The sequence below is a fragment of the Brassica rapa genome, chromosome A06 (genome assembly GCF_000309985.2).
Source record: "Brassica rapa cultivar Chiifu-401-42 chromosome A06, CAAS_Brap_v3.01, whole genome shotgun sequence".
Lineage (NCBI taxonomy): Eukaryota > Viridiplantae > Streptophyta > Magnoliopsida > Brassicales > Brassicaceae > Brassica > Brassica rapa.
Window position 1 is genome coordinate 9,435,473 of NC_024800.2, and position 15,174 is coordinate 9,450,646.

At 38.4% G+C, this 15,174-nt stretch overlaps 4 protein-coding genes across 4 annotated transcripts; 2 read left to right on the top strand and 2 right to left on the bottom strand.

The window, feature by feature from the left end:
- The first annotated feature begins 2,547 nt into the window (after nucleotides 1-2,547).
- On the top strand, nucleotides 2,548-3,764 carry LOC117126065. The gene has a single exon (XM_033273438.1). It carries the CDS (start codon nucleotides 3,324-3,326, stop codon nucleotides 3,762-3,764), a length of 441 nt encoding a protein of 146 aa, XP_033129329.1. The 5' UTR covers nucleotides 2,548-3,323.
- An 8-nt stretch (nucleotides 3,765-3,772) lies between these two features.
- On the top strand, nucleotides 3,773-7,308 carry LOC117125874. The gene has a single exon (XM_033272664.1). It carries the CDS (start codon nucleotides 4,430-4,432, stop codon nucleotides 5,144-5,146), a length of 717 nt encoding a protein of 238 aa, XP_033128555.1. The 5' UTR covers nucleotides 3,773-4,429; the 3' UTR covers nucleotides 5,147-7,308.
- On the bottom strand, nucleotides 7,061-11,437 carry LOC103872999 (receptor like protein kinase S.2). Its single transcript, XM_009151427.3, has 10 exons — nucleotides 10,297-11,437; nucleotides 10,115-10,212; nucleotides 9,778-10,027; nucleotides 8,987-9,700; nucleotides 8,638-8,886; nucleotides 8,389-8,552; nucleotides 8,225-8,304; nucleotides 7,986-8,133; nucleotides 7,750-7,899; nucleotides 7,061-7,672 (listed from the first exon to the last, which is right to left on the bottom strand). The coding sequence occupies exons 1-10, from the start codon at nucleotides 10,439-10,441 to the stop codon at nucleotides 7,427-7,429; spliced, it is 2,244 nt and encodes a 747-aa protein (XP_009149675.1). The 5' UTR covers nucleotides 10,442-11,437; the 3' UTR covers nucleotides 7,061-7,426.
- A 1,413-nt stretch (nucleotides 11,438-12,850) lies between these two features.
- On the bottom strand, nucleotides 12,851-14,957 carry LOC103873001. Its single transcript, XM_009151428.2, has 6 exons — nucleotides 14,401-14,957; nucleotides 14,238-14,306; nucleotides 14,035-14,139; nucleotides 13,729-13,848; nucleotides 13,326-13,415; nucleotides 12,851-13,238 (listed from the first exon to the last, which is right to left on the bottom strand). Exons 1-6 carry the CDS (start codon nucleotides 14,902-14,904, stop codon nucleotides 13,122-13,124), a joined length of 1,005 nt encoding a protein of 334 aa, XP_009149676.1. The 5' UTR covers nucleotides 14,905-14,957; the 3' UTR covers nucleotides 12,851-13,121.
- Nucleotides 14,958-15,174: the final 217 nt, after the last annotated feature.

Sequence of the window (15,174 nt, forward strand, 5' to 3'; positions counted from 1 at the left end):
AAGGGAGAAATATGACATGGACTAACAGAATTATCAGATACTAAGCAAGGAGAACCAAATGCACCAGATGATCCACATCCACCTTGATCTTCAGGCAAGAACTTGCCTACAGGTGAACATGGTTGCCTTTCATGGGGACCAGATTCGGCTTTAGTAACAGTTTCATTAGCAGACATGCCATTAATTCCAACTGCAGGGTTTGTTTCAATTACCAATGCAAGCGAGCTAGGTAAATTACCACAAAAAGTGGAAGCATTTTGGCTAACGTCTCGCTGAACAAGCCCCTTGCTTGAACCATCAGTAATATCTTTGTTCGGAGAAACATTTGGCTCTGGTAAACAAGTTTTCAAACTTTTATTATTTGAACCACTTAACTTATCTACGGAAGGAATTTTGGCAAGATGATTAGATGCTAAACCCATGTCTTCAACAGGCGCAAGTCTCTCTGCACTTAAACTTTCCATACCCACCTCAGATGGTACTGCCATATCTAAATCTGATTTATAACTACGTGAATAGCCATCAGTTCTCTCAGCAGGCAACACAACCAATGATCCCTTCACATCAACCTTTGAATGAGATGAAAAAATACCTTTTACACATGCATGTATACCTTCATCACTCTCGAGATTATCAGCCATTTCTGCAACACTTCTGAGAGGTTTAGTTTCCATGGTTTCTTTTCTGCTACTATTCTCAACTAATGGGTTGACCATGTTTTCACAATGAGTAGGATTTTTACTTTCACTCATATCAGGTGAGTCGACTATGGTACTGGGACATGTACCAATGGTAAAAGTGTGAGCATTAGTAAGATCCCCTGAAATATTATTATTTGCATTAGCAAGCTCCGTTGAAACACTAGGAATTTCCAGAGACGCAGAGAAAATTAGACCCCTACAACAATCATTTTCAGGATACAATGAATCTACATTCTTATTGATCCCATTGCAGCTATCTTCAATACCATAAGTATCTAACTTCGTCGCCTGATGACCAGGGTCTTCTCTATTAAAATAGATGGATGCGTCTCGAGATGACTTTTCCAAAACTTTGTCCACATAATCTAAAGATCCAACTGATGAGCCAATAAATATCCTTTCTTTGGATCATGTATTTAACTCCTCCATTGGTGTATTCCTTGATGGTGAACAATTTATAGCCACATCTTCACAATGATGAGACTTAACACTACACATGAACTTACGAGCAAAACGAACTACTGCTTCAGAATACTCAGAAAGATCAGCCGCTGTTGACAATGGTAAAAGTAATTTAGTAGGAGACCTATTGCGACTCTCCTTTACAATGTCTTCTATCTCCATGACTTTCGGCGGAAGAGCTTCGCCAGCATTACAACCAGTTTTGTTCAACACATCTTGAGAGTTCAGTATACTTTTGCCCCTCTCAATAACATCTTCGATAATGGAGCAAACCCCCATATTGCTATCATGTTCAACATCAGAGTCATCCTTGGCCTCTTTCAAAGCCTCACAAACACTTCTTTTCTGCAGCATCTACAGTAATAATAACTTCACGAGTTAAAGCTTCAGGACCTCCATCAGTGACTTTAACTTCGTAATTCTGAACGACACCGTCAACAAAGCTGACTTTGTTCATACCCCCAGAATCGCTGGAAGACGGAGTTGAGTGATTACCAGGTTTCATTTCAATTTCAGATGAAATACTTTGCCTTTTAGATGGTCTGGAGCCTTCAGAAACCAATGCCTCATTTGAAAAATTGTGTTCTCAACTTTCCATTTCCTTCAGTTACAAAAGGGTTCTCACTTTTATCAGACACCAATGCTCTTCTAGCTTTAAAAGACCGAGGTGTCACAGACCGGCTTGGGTGGATGCATGCACCGGCAGGTGATGCTATGGGCTTAGCTACCAGAAGATTCAATTCAAATGAAACATCAAGATCCACTGGAGTTCTCTCCCTTTGCTTCTCCACCAATCTACGATCAGAACGACCCAAATGTTCTTTACCCCTAAACAAGTTCGAGTTAAACCATTTTCCATTATAGTTACTATGATTCCGACCATTCTCTCTACCCTTCTGATGGTTTCTTGGAGTTTCAAGCCTAAGCAGAGCACTCTTCTTCTGCATTTGTTTCCTGGGAGTTCGATTCAGTTCACTGCTCTCTTCTCTCCTTCCTTGATCAAAATATTGTTCAGTCTCGGAATGATAGTAGTTATCCTTTTTTCGGGGATAAAGAATCCTCCCTTCATCCCACCTCTGGTTTCTAGTCCCTTCATGACTTGTAGAAAACCTACCCATATCACGACTCACTGTAACACCATGTCGATCAGTACCATAACCAACACGTGAAGCTAGACTCCTATTACCTTCACCTAGATCCCTAAAACACCTATCAGACTCTGCTTTTAACTGACCACGGTCTTGATAACTCCCTTCTATTCTAGATTCTTTTCTCACATATCCAGTATCACGAAACTCATCTATAGACCTAGAACTACCATCTAAACCACGGTTGATGCTAACACCAGATGAATCCCTCGACGAACGGTTGTAGTCCCTGTTCGAAAACGCGGCCGCCTAGCCGCCTAGGCGGCCGCCTTGGCGTTGTTCGGACCTCTACCGCACCGAATATGGTCAAATCGGGCAATCCAGGCGCTGAACCGCGTAAATCCGTGTTGACCGCATAATAGCCGCGTTGACCGCGTAATATCCGCGTAATATCAAAACACAGACATTTTATTATGACTTGTTACTAAAAGATTTTGTGTAATGTCCATTATATTAAAAGTTAAAACCCAAAACAAATAGTTAAAGCCCAAAACAAACAAATAAAGACTACATTTGGGGATTTCTTTACCGAGCAATCCCTAATTTAAAATTCTAAATTATTGAGAAAGCAAAGGAGACTAAGAGTGGAGATGTCAAGCTTAGATTGAGAGCAAGTGAGAAGCTGAAACTGAATCGAGTTACCAAATTTCATTTGTTCACGAAGTCAAGGTAATGTCGTTGTTTATGTGTTAGCAAATTAAGTTACGAAGCTGTGAATTCTTTTTTTTGTTCACTGGTGTTTGTTGACAACTAGTTTTCTGTTTTGACTTTTGATTAATTGTACTTGTCTGTTTTGCTTCTTCTTTTGTTTTTTTTATTCTTTTGTTCTTTTGTGTTTGTTGTCGTGAGAAACATAGAAGACATAATTCTTTTAAAGGTTAATTGTACTTGTCTGTTTTGTTTATTCTTTTGTTTTTTTGTTCTTTTGTTGTTTTGTTTTTACGTACGTTTTGTAGTTCGTCACATACGTGCTCATACTTCAGACTTAAATTTTTTTTTTAAGGTTAAAAAGATGGACAATCCACCAACAGATGCACTTCATCCACTAAAGCGAAATTCAAATGATGTGGGATGGGAATTTGGAGTCTTATGTAATCCAAAAAATGTAGACAAGGTCAAATGCAAGCTATGTGGAAAAGAATTCTCTGGTGGTATTTACAGGATGAAAGAACACATTGCTCATGTGAAAGGGAATGTATCAGCCTGTCCTGTATCATCTAAAGCGGATCAAGAGAAGTGTAAGCAGGCAATTCTTGAAGCAAAAGAGAAAAGAGGTTTGAAGAGGAAACATGAACAAGAACTGAGGGCAGAAGTGAACATAAACAAAGGCAGCAATGTTGAAGAATTGGAAAGAGAGTTGGGAACTCTTAAAAGTCCTCACTTCCAAGGTCCCATTGATCAGTATGCAACCTCCATAAACCCTGAAGCTTCTTTGGCTGCACAAGCACGATAACAAAATATACATGACGCTATATCTAAGGAAAAGACACATGCTGTCCGTCAATACTTTGTTAGATGGATGTATGAGGCAAATGTTGCTTTCAACGCCATTGACAATGAAAGTTTCAGGTTGTTTTGTGAAGCTTTGGGACAGTTTGGACCTGTTTGGGTGCCTCCAAGTCAGTATCAGCTTAGAGGACCATTGTTAATTGAGGAACAAAAAAAGACCAAGGAAAAGTTGAAGAGTCTAGAAGAAGAATGGGAAACAGAAGGCTGCTCAGTGATGACCGATGCATGGAGTGATATGAAAAGAAGAAGCATAATGAATTTGTGTGTCAACTCAAGGGGAGGTACATGTTTTCTTTCATCAAAAGACACCTCTTAAGATTCTCACACGGGGGAATACATATTCAATTACATTGACCAGTGGATTGAAGATATAGGAGCTGCAAAGGTAGTGCAAGTGGTCACTGATAATGCTACAAATAACGTGGCAGCTGCAAAGATGCTAAAACAAAAGAGACCAAATATATTTTGGACAGGTTGTGCTGCACACACTATAGATCTGATGCTCGAGGGAATTTCTAAGCTTCCGGGAATTGCAAAGATAATTGAGCAAGCAAAGGCTGTTACGATCTTTATATATGCTCATCATACAACACTGTCCATGATGAGAACATGTACAAGAACAGAGATTGCATAAGACCAGGAACAACAAGGTTTGCAACTTGTTTTTTGACTATGCAAAGCCTATACGACAAGAAGGCACAACTGATGAGCATGTTTGGCAGTGATGAATGGCATAGTTGTAAGCATTCGAAGTGTCTGAAGGGTAAGAATACATTTGACACGATTATGAGTCATGGGTTTTGGAGTAGTGTGAATGTTGTCTTGAAGATCTTCAGCCCTCTGGTGAAGGTTCTAAAGATGGCTGATGGGGAGAAAGTACCTTCTCTTGGATTCATTTATGGTGAGATTATCGAAGCTAAGAATTCTATCAAAGAAGCTTCAAATCATTTGGAGAAGAACTACCTACCTATCTTTCGAATCATTGATGAGAAAATGAAAGATAGGTTAGATACTCCTTTGCATGTGGCTGCCTACTTTCTCAATCCATATTATTTCTACAAAGATCCAAAAATTCAAAAAGACTATGAAGTCATGGAAGGATTCATAGCTTGTGTAGAGACTTATTATCATGGCGACTTTGAGAAGCAGAATAGAGTTGTCAATCAGGAGCTTGGTCTTTACAAGAGTAAAAGTGGCTCATTTGGTAGAACTTTAGCACTCAAAAGATGCGAGGTTAAAGATGACAAGTTTGATCCAGGTTTGTATGTTCACATTGCTTGTCTTTCATTAACTTTTGATCTTTATTCATCAATACGAGTGATATGATTTTAGGGAACTGGTGGTTAACATATGGATGTGGTACACCAACTCTTCAAAAAATGGCTACAAGGATCCTTGCTTTGACATCAAGCTCTTCAGGATGTGAAAGAAATTGGAGTTGTTTTGAAGGGGTTAGTTTATTAATTCTCTTACTCTAGGAATATGATTATTTCTGAAATTCAAATTTTTTTTTTAATTGCAGATTCACACAAAAAAAAAAGAGAAATAAGCTAGATGTCAATCGCTTAAATAGCTTAGTCTATGTGCAATTCAATGCAAAACTATTTAAGAAGCAGAAAAAAATTAGAGAGCAAAATGCTGATGTGATATTAGATGATGGTAATGAAGATACAGTGGAAGAATGGCTTGTGGGCCGTGTACCAGACATAGACAATGATCTCAATTTGCTACTTGTAACCCAAGCTCCAAGGGTAAGAGATTTATATGATGATGACTTTGAGTCTAAAGAAGATGAGGAATATGTTGTGGACATGGAGTTTGAACCAGATGTACATCAAGATGTTCCTCTCTCTCATGATTCATAATCTGCTAAGTAAGGTTAGTAATTTTAGCTTACTTAGTAAGGTTAGTACGTTAAGTTACATGTCTCAGTTTTATAGATCTTCGTTGTTTTATATCTTTTTATTTGTTGGTGTATGTTTTTTGTTGCAGGTGTATGCTATAAGGTCTAACTCCTAACACATCTATCTAATTCATGGTGATTATCTGATCTGAAGACAAAAGGACGAAGACTTCAATCCTTTTTTGTATTTTGTATGTTCTCAAGATCAAGACTATATATTTTGTGTATCTCATGAATTGGAAGTTTTTGTGCTTTTTGAATTTGATGGGTAAAGGAGAAAACAATGTTTATCTATAACAACTTATATAATTATGTCTAAAATTTTGTATTTTCATATTTAAAATTATCTAAATATATTATAAATATATTAAATTATATTTAAAAGTTAAAACTAGGCCCCGCGTATATCCCGCTTAATCCCCAACTTTTTGATAACTCGATAGGCCCGGAACTGCCGCCCGACTAGCGCATGGCGCAGTTCCGAACAGGGGTTGTAGTCATACTGATAGTCACGGCTCGGACTCGGATCCAATCGTCTTCCACTAGTATTCATTCGCCCCGGACCAGCGTTTGTCCATGAATCAACTCGTTTATCCTTGTAACCATCCCAGGGAGACATCTCGAGATTCGGTGAATGGGATAGTTGAAGACGAAGGTTGTGAAGCTCTTTGTGACTCATAGCTAACTTGCTGAGGGATGTATGGTTGATGCTGTTGCGGCGGTAGCAGCGGCGGATGATGTTGATGAGGCGGCGGCAGATGCTGAAGATAGTACGAAGACGACTGATTAACCGCCGGATTGGGTGAAAAATATTGGCGATGAGAGTAGTGGTGGCCATCCTTACGTTGCCCACTGTTATGAGTTGATGGAAGATAGAAATTAGGGCTATCGGGATGAGATTGGCGAGGAGGCGGCAGCAGCGGCAGAAGGAGAGGAGCAGGAGGAGGATGATGAGGAGAGTAAGGAGAATTCCATTGGCCGTAACTCTGATTGTAATGAGATGAATCCATTGTTGATTTTGCGCGAGAATATTTCAAATCTTTTTAAAACCGCGTCTTCATTTTCTTCTATGCTTTCTGCTGAAATCGCGAACCCAAGCAATAGGATAGATGACGCCGGAAATAAAATAATAGTACGACAAACGATTTTTTTTCCCGAATCATGGCGGTTACAACTCCTTTTCTTACTTATTGAGCCTTGGACTTTATTTATTTTGGATCCAAGATACTTGTGTCATCTATTACTACAGAACCTTGATTGACTCAGTGCCACACATGGTTTTTTGTCTTTCAAGAGTTGAGTTAAGATAAGATAATCTTTAGGATTGTGATAGGCTATGAATGAAATAATGCATTTCAACAAGATAATGTTAGATAGTGACAGGTATGAGCAAATACATGACAAAGAAAATTCACTTTGATCCATTAGGATCAAGGAATGCACATATAGTTGTAAAACATACCCGCATTACAATTAAAAGCTGCATTTTATAACTCTAAACCAAGGGAGGGAGGAGGGGGAGTAGAACCCACACCACAACACATCCACCAACCTATCCAAATGAAAAGAAACACCTTTTCTTTCACTATATAATATACACTCACTGGTACCTTGCGAGTCACATACAAGAGAGAGAGAGTCTTGACCATCTTCAGCTTGGACAGTTTTGCCATTGTGATTTGTTGTTGTCAATATAACAATGCTCAGTTGAAGCTTGATGAGCGGCTTTCCCTGCCTTTAAGATAATCCTCCACGGAGATGCCTTGATCCATGCTTACCATGGAGTGTGCGTCGTCTTCCATGTCAAGGAACGCTAGGTTTAGATGTGACTGTAGATTTGACCTATGCAGTTTCTCGTCTTTGAGTAGCTTTGAATCCTCTAAACCGCTACTAATCTCTTCCTTTGCCCACTTTAGTATCTCCATGTCACCTTTAACAAGGTTTAAGACCTGCATATTGTCACAACATTAACAACCGTTATTACTATTGTACAAGCCAAGATCCGAGGATAAGAAGTCGGACTCACCATTCCCATATCTGGCCTAGATTGAGGATTATGTCTTATACAAAGAGTGGCAGCTAACGCCATCCTCTCCATCTGGTCACCATTGTTGTCATCTAGCAAGCACGGGTCCAGTAACTGAGAATAGTCTCTATCATCCAGAATTGGTTTAGCCTGCACGTGTCGATGCATATCTATTAATTAGCAATAGCAGAGAAAGCTTAGACCATTCAATGTAATAACTTCTTCTATCCACATACCCACATAACAAGACTCTCTCGAGCCTTTGGAGATTCGCTATTTATAGGTTTTCTTCCAGAAAGAAGCTCGAGGAGTACAACACCATATGCATACACATCTATCTTATTGTTCATCTTACCATACATAAAGTACTCTGGAGCTAAGTACCTGCACCAAGAAGCGCATAACCGTTTCAAAATAGTCATCTCTTAAACAAATTTCATCCAACAAAATTTGGTTTTGTATTTTTGTTTCTCACCCAAAGGTGCCTGAGACATCAGAGCAGATTGTCTGCGTTGTAGATACCGACGCCCACTTTGCAAGCCCAAAATCAGAAAGCTGTGAAACAAGATCTCCTTTGTTTTAGCATCTCCCTTTTTTATGAAAACTAGAAAACTGAAAAAAAAAAAAAAAAAACCTTACTTGTGGCTCAAAATCATCAGATAACAATATGTTTGATGACTTAACATCTCTGTGAATGACAGCTTGTGGAGCACTGTTATGCAGATAGTCCAACGCCTCAGCTATTCCCACAGCCACCTTATATCTCTCGTTCCAACCAAACGCAACCGAATCTCTCTTGTTGCCTAATCTCAAACCATGCAATGTTAGAACCACAAACATTAAGAGAATCTGAAGGTGGCTACTGGCTAAAAAGGGTCAGAGTCTTACCATGAAGATTCTCTTCAAGGCTTCCTCTTGAGAGATAATTGTATACAAGTAAGAGGTTATTGTCTTCAAAGCAGTAACCTAAGAGAGAAATAACGTTCTTGTGGTTTAAGGTTGTGATAATGTCAATCTCTGCCACAAAATCATTCAATACTCCTTTGGTTTGCTTGAGAATCTTCACTGCAACCTCTCTTCCATTGGGCAGGGAACCCCTATACACCTTGCTGCTTCCTCCTTTTCCAATGAAATTATCTGAAAATGACATTGCTTTTCTTAATCACACAAAATCATATATTACCACAGAGTCTTAAAATGACTTTTTGTAGCTCATCTGAGGAGGAGAGGAACAAACCAGGACAAAAGTTTGATGTCACTGACACAAGCTCATTGTACTTAAAGGACTGGCAAGATGTGGAGACCCTCTCATGAAGCCCCTCTAATTCCTCTGGACTATTATCAGGAGAAGACTTCACGATCACAGAATCATTACCATCAGGAACAACTGCTGGACCTTCAGCGTTCAAGCTAGACAACTTACCATTATCATCTTCAGATTCAGAAAACTCAAAACCGATCTGCTTAGTGTATGAACTCCCAACAGCAGAGTTGGTCCTAGAGGGCAGCTTCAGCACCCACTGAGCAACTGGTATTTTTCTGTAGGAAGAGCTTCGCGGAACATTAACTAACACATCTGAAGAAGGTACACGACAAAGCAAAGGCCAGCCTGGTCTAAACTCAGGAATCTCCTTTACCAGAAGATTGATGAATCTGTTCAAATCTTCTGGAGCTTTTGCTGGCTCAGAGGCCATTGACTTGTCGAAATCATCAGCGTTTTCTTCTTGACCAACATCATAACAGGACGATCCAGATACATTTCCACAAACAGAGCGATTCCCAAGGCAGGAAGACACTAAAGCCTGTGGCCGTAGACTATGGCCATTGGAACGATCCTCCTCTTCTTCTTCCTCGCCCTCCTCCGAGTTGTTAACTACTTTTGTATTCTTTTGCAATGTGACAGGCATCTGAAAGAAGCTAGACAAAGTGTTCCTACGAGCATTACCTTTCCCTATGACAAACCAAAGCCCAAGAAAGAAGAATTTCAAACACTAATCTTAGAAACTCAAAAGACAAGAAAGGCCAAACCTTTAGATTGGTGTATGGTCAATGGGGAACCATCTTTCTGAAACATGACTTTCCCGTTGTCAACAGCCATAACCCAACAGTCTTTTGACAGTTTCCTGGCTAAGTACTTAGCCACAGAGACAGACGAATGGATTGTATGGTAGCTTTTGGAAACTCCAACCACAACTTTGGATGCATTACACAGTTTTGCTTCTCTAACAAGAACCTTCCGAGAAGAAGAGCCCCGGCATAGCTTCAGCTTCAACTCAACCTATTAAAAAAAAAAGGAATCTCTTTAGAAACTGATGACTCATGAAGGAAGCAAAAGTTGTCAGCTTTTTTGTATATTATTAATTACCTGTTTTAATTTGCAGAGACCTTCATAGACTTCACGAACAGAGTCGAGAGTTTTAACAAGGGAGAGAAGCGAAGAGTTGACGGCTTGATCGGTGATCTCTACATATATCAAAATTCAGAAACATAAGAAACCAATTTCCAAAAAAATCGAAGCTTTAAGTCCTAAGGACACAAAAAAAATACCATTGGTGAGAATGTGAAGAGCGATGACGGTGTCACCCGGTTCAGCGACCTTAACCAAAGCCCAATCCAGCAGCTCACTGCTCGACGTATCAAACTTCACGCCAACAACAACAGTACAACCTGTAGCGACGTCGTTTTCGGTCATCTCTATCTATCTGTCTCTTGCACGCTTCTTTTTTTCTCAGTTTTGTCAAAATGGGTTTCTGAATTTCAGGTGAATACGTTGTATCCTTTCAGGAAGTGTGATCCCTGGAGACACGAAATGATTATTAGATGGCTACGAAGAGAAACTCTTCTCTCTCTGTGGTGGCTTTGATTTTGGTTTCAGCAGCCTCTGAGAAAAGAGAAGAGTGAGGAGAAGAATGGAGGAGGAGCAGACATTTTAGAAATTTCATTTGGATAAATGCATTAATTATATTTCTGGTCTTCATTCTCGACATTAATTATATTTTTTTGGTCTTTATTCTAGCTAGCTTTTAAGTATTTTCCTTTTCTTTTGAAATATTCTTTCTTGTTTCAGTCAAAGTATTAGTTTTATAAAATTTCAGATATTTCCATCCAACGAATATATTAAACTCTAAAATGATGGAGTGGAGTTTATATGTAAATTCTGTGTTTAGGAGATAAAATATGCATTCACTTACTTATAAATTTCACCCCTAAATAAAGATCACTTCACCAAGAAAACAAATGAAAATTAAACCCAAAAAAAGGGAAACAGGTGAAAACTCATTAATATTACCACGTGTATATAATATAGTACCAAACCAAGCAGCATAAAATAAATCTACGTATTAAATACGGCATGTTCCACCGTTATCGGTTACTTTTATAGAACGTAGTGCCATGTAAATGAGTGGACAATACTATAAAGTAAACATATGATTTTCATAAATATTTTGTATCTATTCCTTTTTTGTTTTATATGATTCGCTCCTTTAGTTATTTTCGTTGTCGTCAACGATTTATTCTTAGTCTTTTGTTTGATTCTTTTTTTTTTGGTAGGGTTGGCGATTCAAAGATTTAAGTATAGATAAATAATTAGCAAACAAATGGGTCACGTTGTTTCCCTTTTTTGGTTTTGACCTCAATAGCTGAAGTTATACTAATAAGCTTCATATACATTATCACGTACCTTCTTATGGTCCTCTTACCGTTAATTTAATCCCGTTTTGAGTCTTTGACCAATGCTGCTTCACGACAATCTTCTTTTATGTTATCCTGCAATTCCTTTTTATTCAATTTAATTCTTAGACAAGTCTTTGTTTTTCTCTAAAAGATGATTTATTATAATAATAACGTGTGAATATATGTTCCAGTCTACGGAAGCATGTATAATATTCAATGGATTATTTACATTCATCATTTTTTCAAATCTCAGTTGAATTCGATTATAACGTGTACTAATAGAATGGTTTAATAACAATATTGAACACATTCATGGTATACACGTATTATACTTAAAGAAAAAAGTTTCCTAGCTAAACGAAGTTTACTATAATATGGTAGAAACCATTCTTATGGATGTATGAGAATGTGTCAACAACTACACGAAATTTATGTTAATACATGTTACATGTATGAAATAGATAATAATATGGTGGCAACATCACAATCGAGTTTAATTGATTTTAAGCTAAGTTAATGAGGTCAATCCGTAATTTACTAAACTTAATAAATTTAATGATTTATTAAGTTTAATAAACTTAATTGATTTATTAATAAACTTAGTAATTTAATAAACTTTAACTTAATAAACTTAATAATTTATTATATTTAATAAATTTATTAAGTTTATTAATAAATAATTAAGTTTAATAAATTTATTAATTTTAATAAAATTATTAAGTAAGTTTAATAAATTATTAAGTTTATTATCAAAATCAATTAAGTTTATTAAACTTAATAAATCATTAAATTTATTAAATTTAATAAATTACGGATTGACCCCATTCATTTAACTTAAAATCAATTAAACCTGATTGTGATGTTGCCACCATATTATTATTTACTTCGTGACATGTATTAACATAAATTTCGTGGAGTTGTTGACACATTCTCATGCATTGGATGGTTTTTATAGTTAGAAAACTTTTTTCCTGTACTTAACGAATCCCATACATCATCGATCACGGAACTATGGGTGTTTTTTGTGTTTTCTATTTTTGCGTGTCGTCTGAAGTAACATAGAGGTGGTGAATGAATAGGGAAGTTAATGTTTGGTCACAGAATGGGCCGATGGAACCGCCCACCCGACATTGAAAGCTACTGTCGGCTAACTCTGCCATGTGTCATCCCACTCACGTGAATTGAAAACCAAACGATCAGACAAGACACCGTACACGTGTTGTTTTACAGACGCACCATCATAAACTACATCAAGGTGAGAATAACAGAATACCTGCCGTTTTAACGCCTTCGTATCCTAATAAACGACACGCCGGCTAAGTTTCAAAACAATTAATCTTGAATATGAATTAAACACTGTTGAAACACCTTAGTTGCAAATAATGAAACTCTTTGTTTTTTTTTTTTAATAATGAAACTCTTGTCATTTGTCAACTAACAAAATAGAGAAGCTAGCTTCTCTAGTCATTAAATATTAAGTTCATCAAAACTATGCATCTGCATACACTTGTTCTAGAGTAGAGCCTATATCATCCACTAACGCACGCATTCAACTCTGCTGCTAGCTAGTAAAGTACATGGGGTCAGAAAACATTGTATACTATGGAACAACACATCTTTGGCCCCTCCATCTTCTCTCGTACTCCACCCCAGGAAGAATTTTTTGCTGAGTTGTCGCTTGGTTTCTTTTTGAATTTTTAGAACCAATTTGAGACACTGAAGTCTCGAAGCTTTCTGAGATGTTTCTCCATGTCTTCTCGAGTTTTGGTCCACTCTTCCCTTTCTATTACCGTTGTTGGGTCATCTCTTTCCCCCTGAAAGAAGCAAAACATATAAACATTGATAGAAGATGAGTAAAGCTAGGTGCCCGAAGAAGAGTGTGGGGGGAATTGGAAAGCTACCGCGTGTATGATTTTAAAGGAGTTTCCATTATCACGTATCACAAGCAAGTCATCCTTCCTATCCCTTTTTCTTCCTCCCGGAACTGTCACCTGAAAGTGAAACAATCCAAAACCTTAGAATATGGGAGGGACAATAGTTATGCAGCTTCGAACCTCACATGGAATTTCAAAAACTAACAACTCAAAACTATGTGATTCAGTACTAGATATGGATGTACCATTATAATACACCAGCTTTGTAACACTATAATAACATGAGACATGTTTGGCTAAGAGAATATGTCAATCCATCAAAGATACCCAATTGGATACGGTCTACATTTGAGGTTTGTGCTCAGACTATGAACGGAAACTTGTTAATAATGGCTAGATAGATAAACTGGAAGACAACAATGGTTCATACCAGAACTCTGGCTCTGGTGATTGACTTCGTCTTGGAGTCAATAACATAGATCTCTTCAAGGTCTAGCACAAACTCTGGGTCGTTTAACCTTCTGTTCCGATAATGCTTTGTCAAGAAAACCTGCAAAAAATGAATACACACGACAAAGACAAGTTTAACTACTAATCCAAACCAATAAGTTTCGAATAGATGTCATCCCTGAGGCTTTTCTTGGTGCATTTGGTTCCCAAAACAGAACTAAGTGCTTCCTTGTCAAAACATGTTGCTTAAGAATCTATGCATCAAAGACAACATCAACATCAATACCTTGGATATCTCCCTCACAGATTTGTATAGTGGATCTCTGGGAGCATCAATAGGCGGTTCGGTGACATCGTAACATCCATAGTCACTCATCGCACATCGGATATACTGTACTTGTTGTAAACAACATTAATACAAAGCCGTTACTATCACCATACAGACAAGACTACTGATATATGTAATTAAAACTTGGATCCGATTCCGACCTTTTGAGGCATTGGAGCAAGAACTCTTGGAATCGAGTAAATATCTGTATCCGGAGGAGTAACATACATCTGCAACCACCACATCAAAAACGCCGCCGTATAGTTAAAAACAGGAGACAGTGTGAATCCAACGTTAAAAGCAGAGAGAACTTTTTTCACAAACCTCTCTGAAGTCATAAACATCGTTATCAGGATCAGGCGGTTTCCTGATGAAGAAGTCGCAGTCCAGCAAGCTGATCTTATGGAACTCGTCTTCGTTTATCCTGTAATCAACCACCATCTCCGAGTCCCACCCCTGCGTCGATATGAAGCTCTTGCTCTGCACGAACGCGATGTCTCCGTCGCCGCCGCCGCCGCTAGCGGCTGCCATCGCGGCGGCCAAGGGGTCGTACTCGACGTCGTAGTCCTTCTTGTTGTCCACTTCCTCCACTTCCTCGTCGTCCATGTCGTACTCGTCCTGTCCACCTCCGTCGGCATCGCCGTCGTCTACTTTGACGATGATTGAACGGCCGCGGCGGGGGTTTAGTCTTAGAGGCGCGAAACCGGCGTTGGTTCTGAATGAAGGGAAAATACGATGCGTGGTGGCGGTGGCGGAGGAGGGAGATGGAGGAGGTTTTGAAGTGAGTGAGAGTAGAGATAAGGAGGGAGAAGCGGCGGAAGACGCCATGGGAAGTGGATAAAGCTCTCTGAAAGAGCGTTGTAAATTGTGGATTATATATTTCGATAAATATTTAATTCCACGGTAAGAAATTCCAGTATTTTAAGAACCAGACCGGACCGGTCAATTAAACCGGTCAAACCTTATTCATTTTCTATCTGTTGTGAATTGTGTTAAAAATCAGATTTAAATTAAACCGTTAAAACCGGTTTAAAACTAGTCAAACTCACCAAAACTGCTGGTTCAAAATTCGACATTTTTTTCGTTTTATTTACAAAA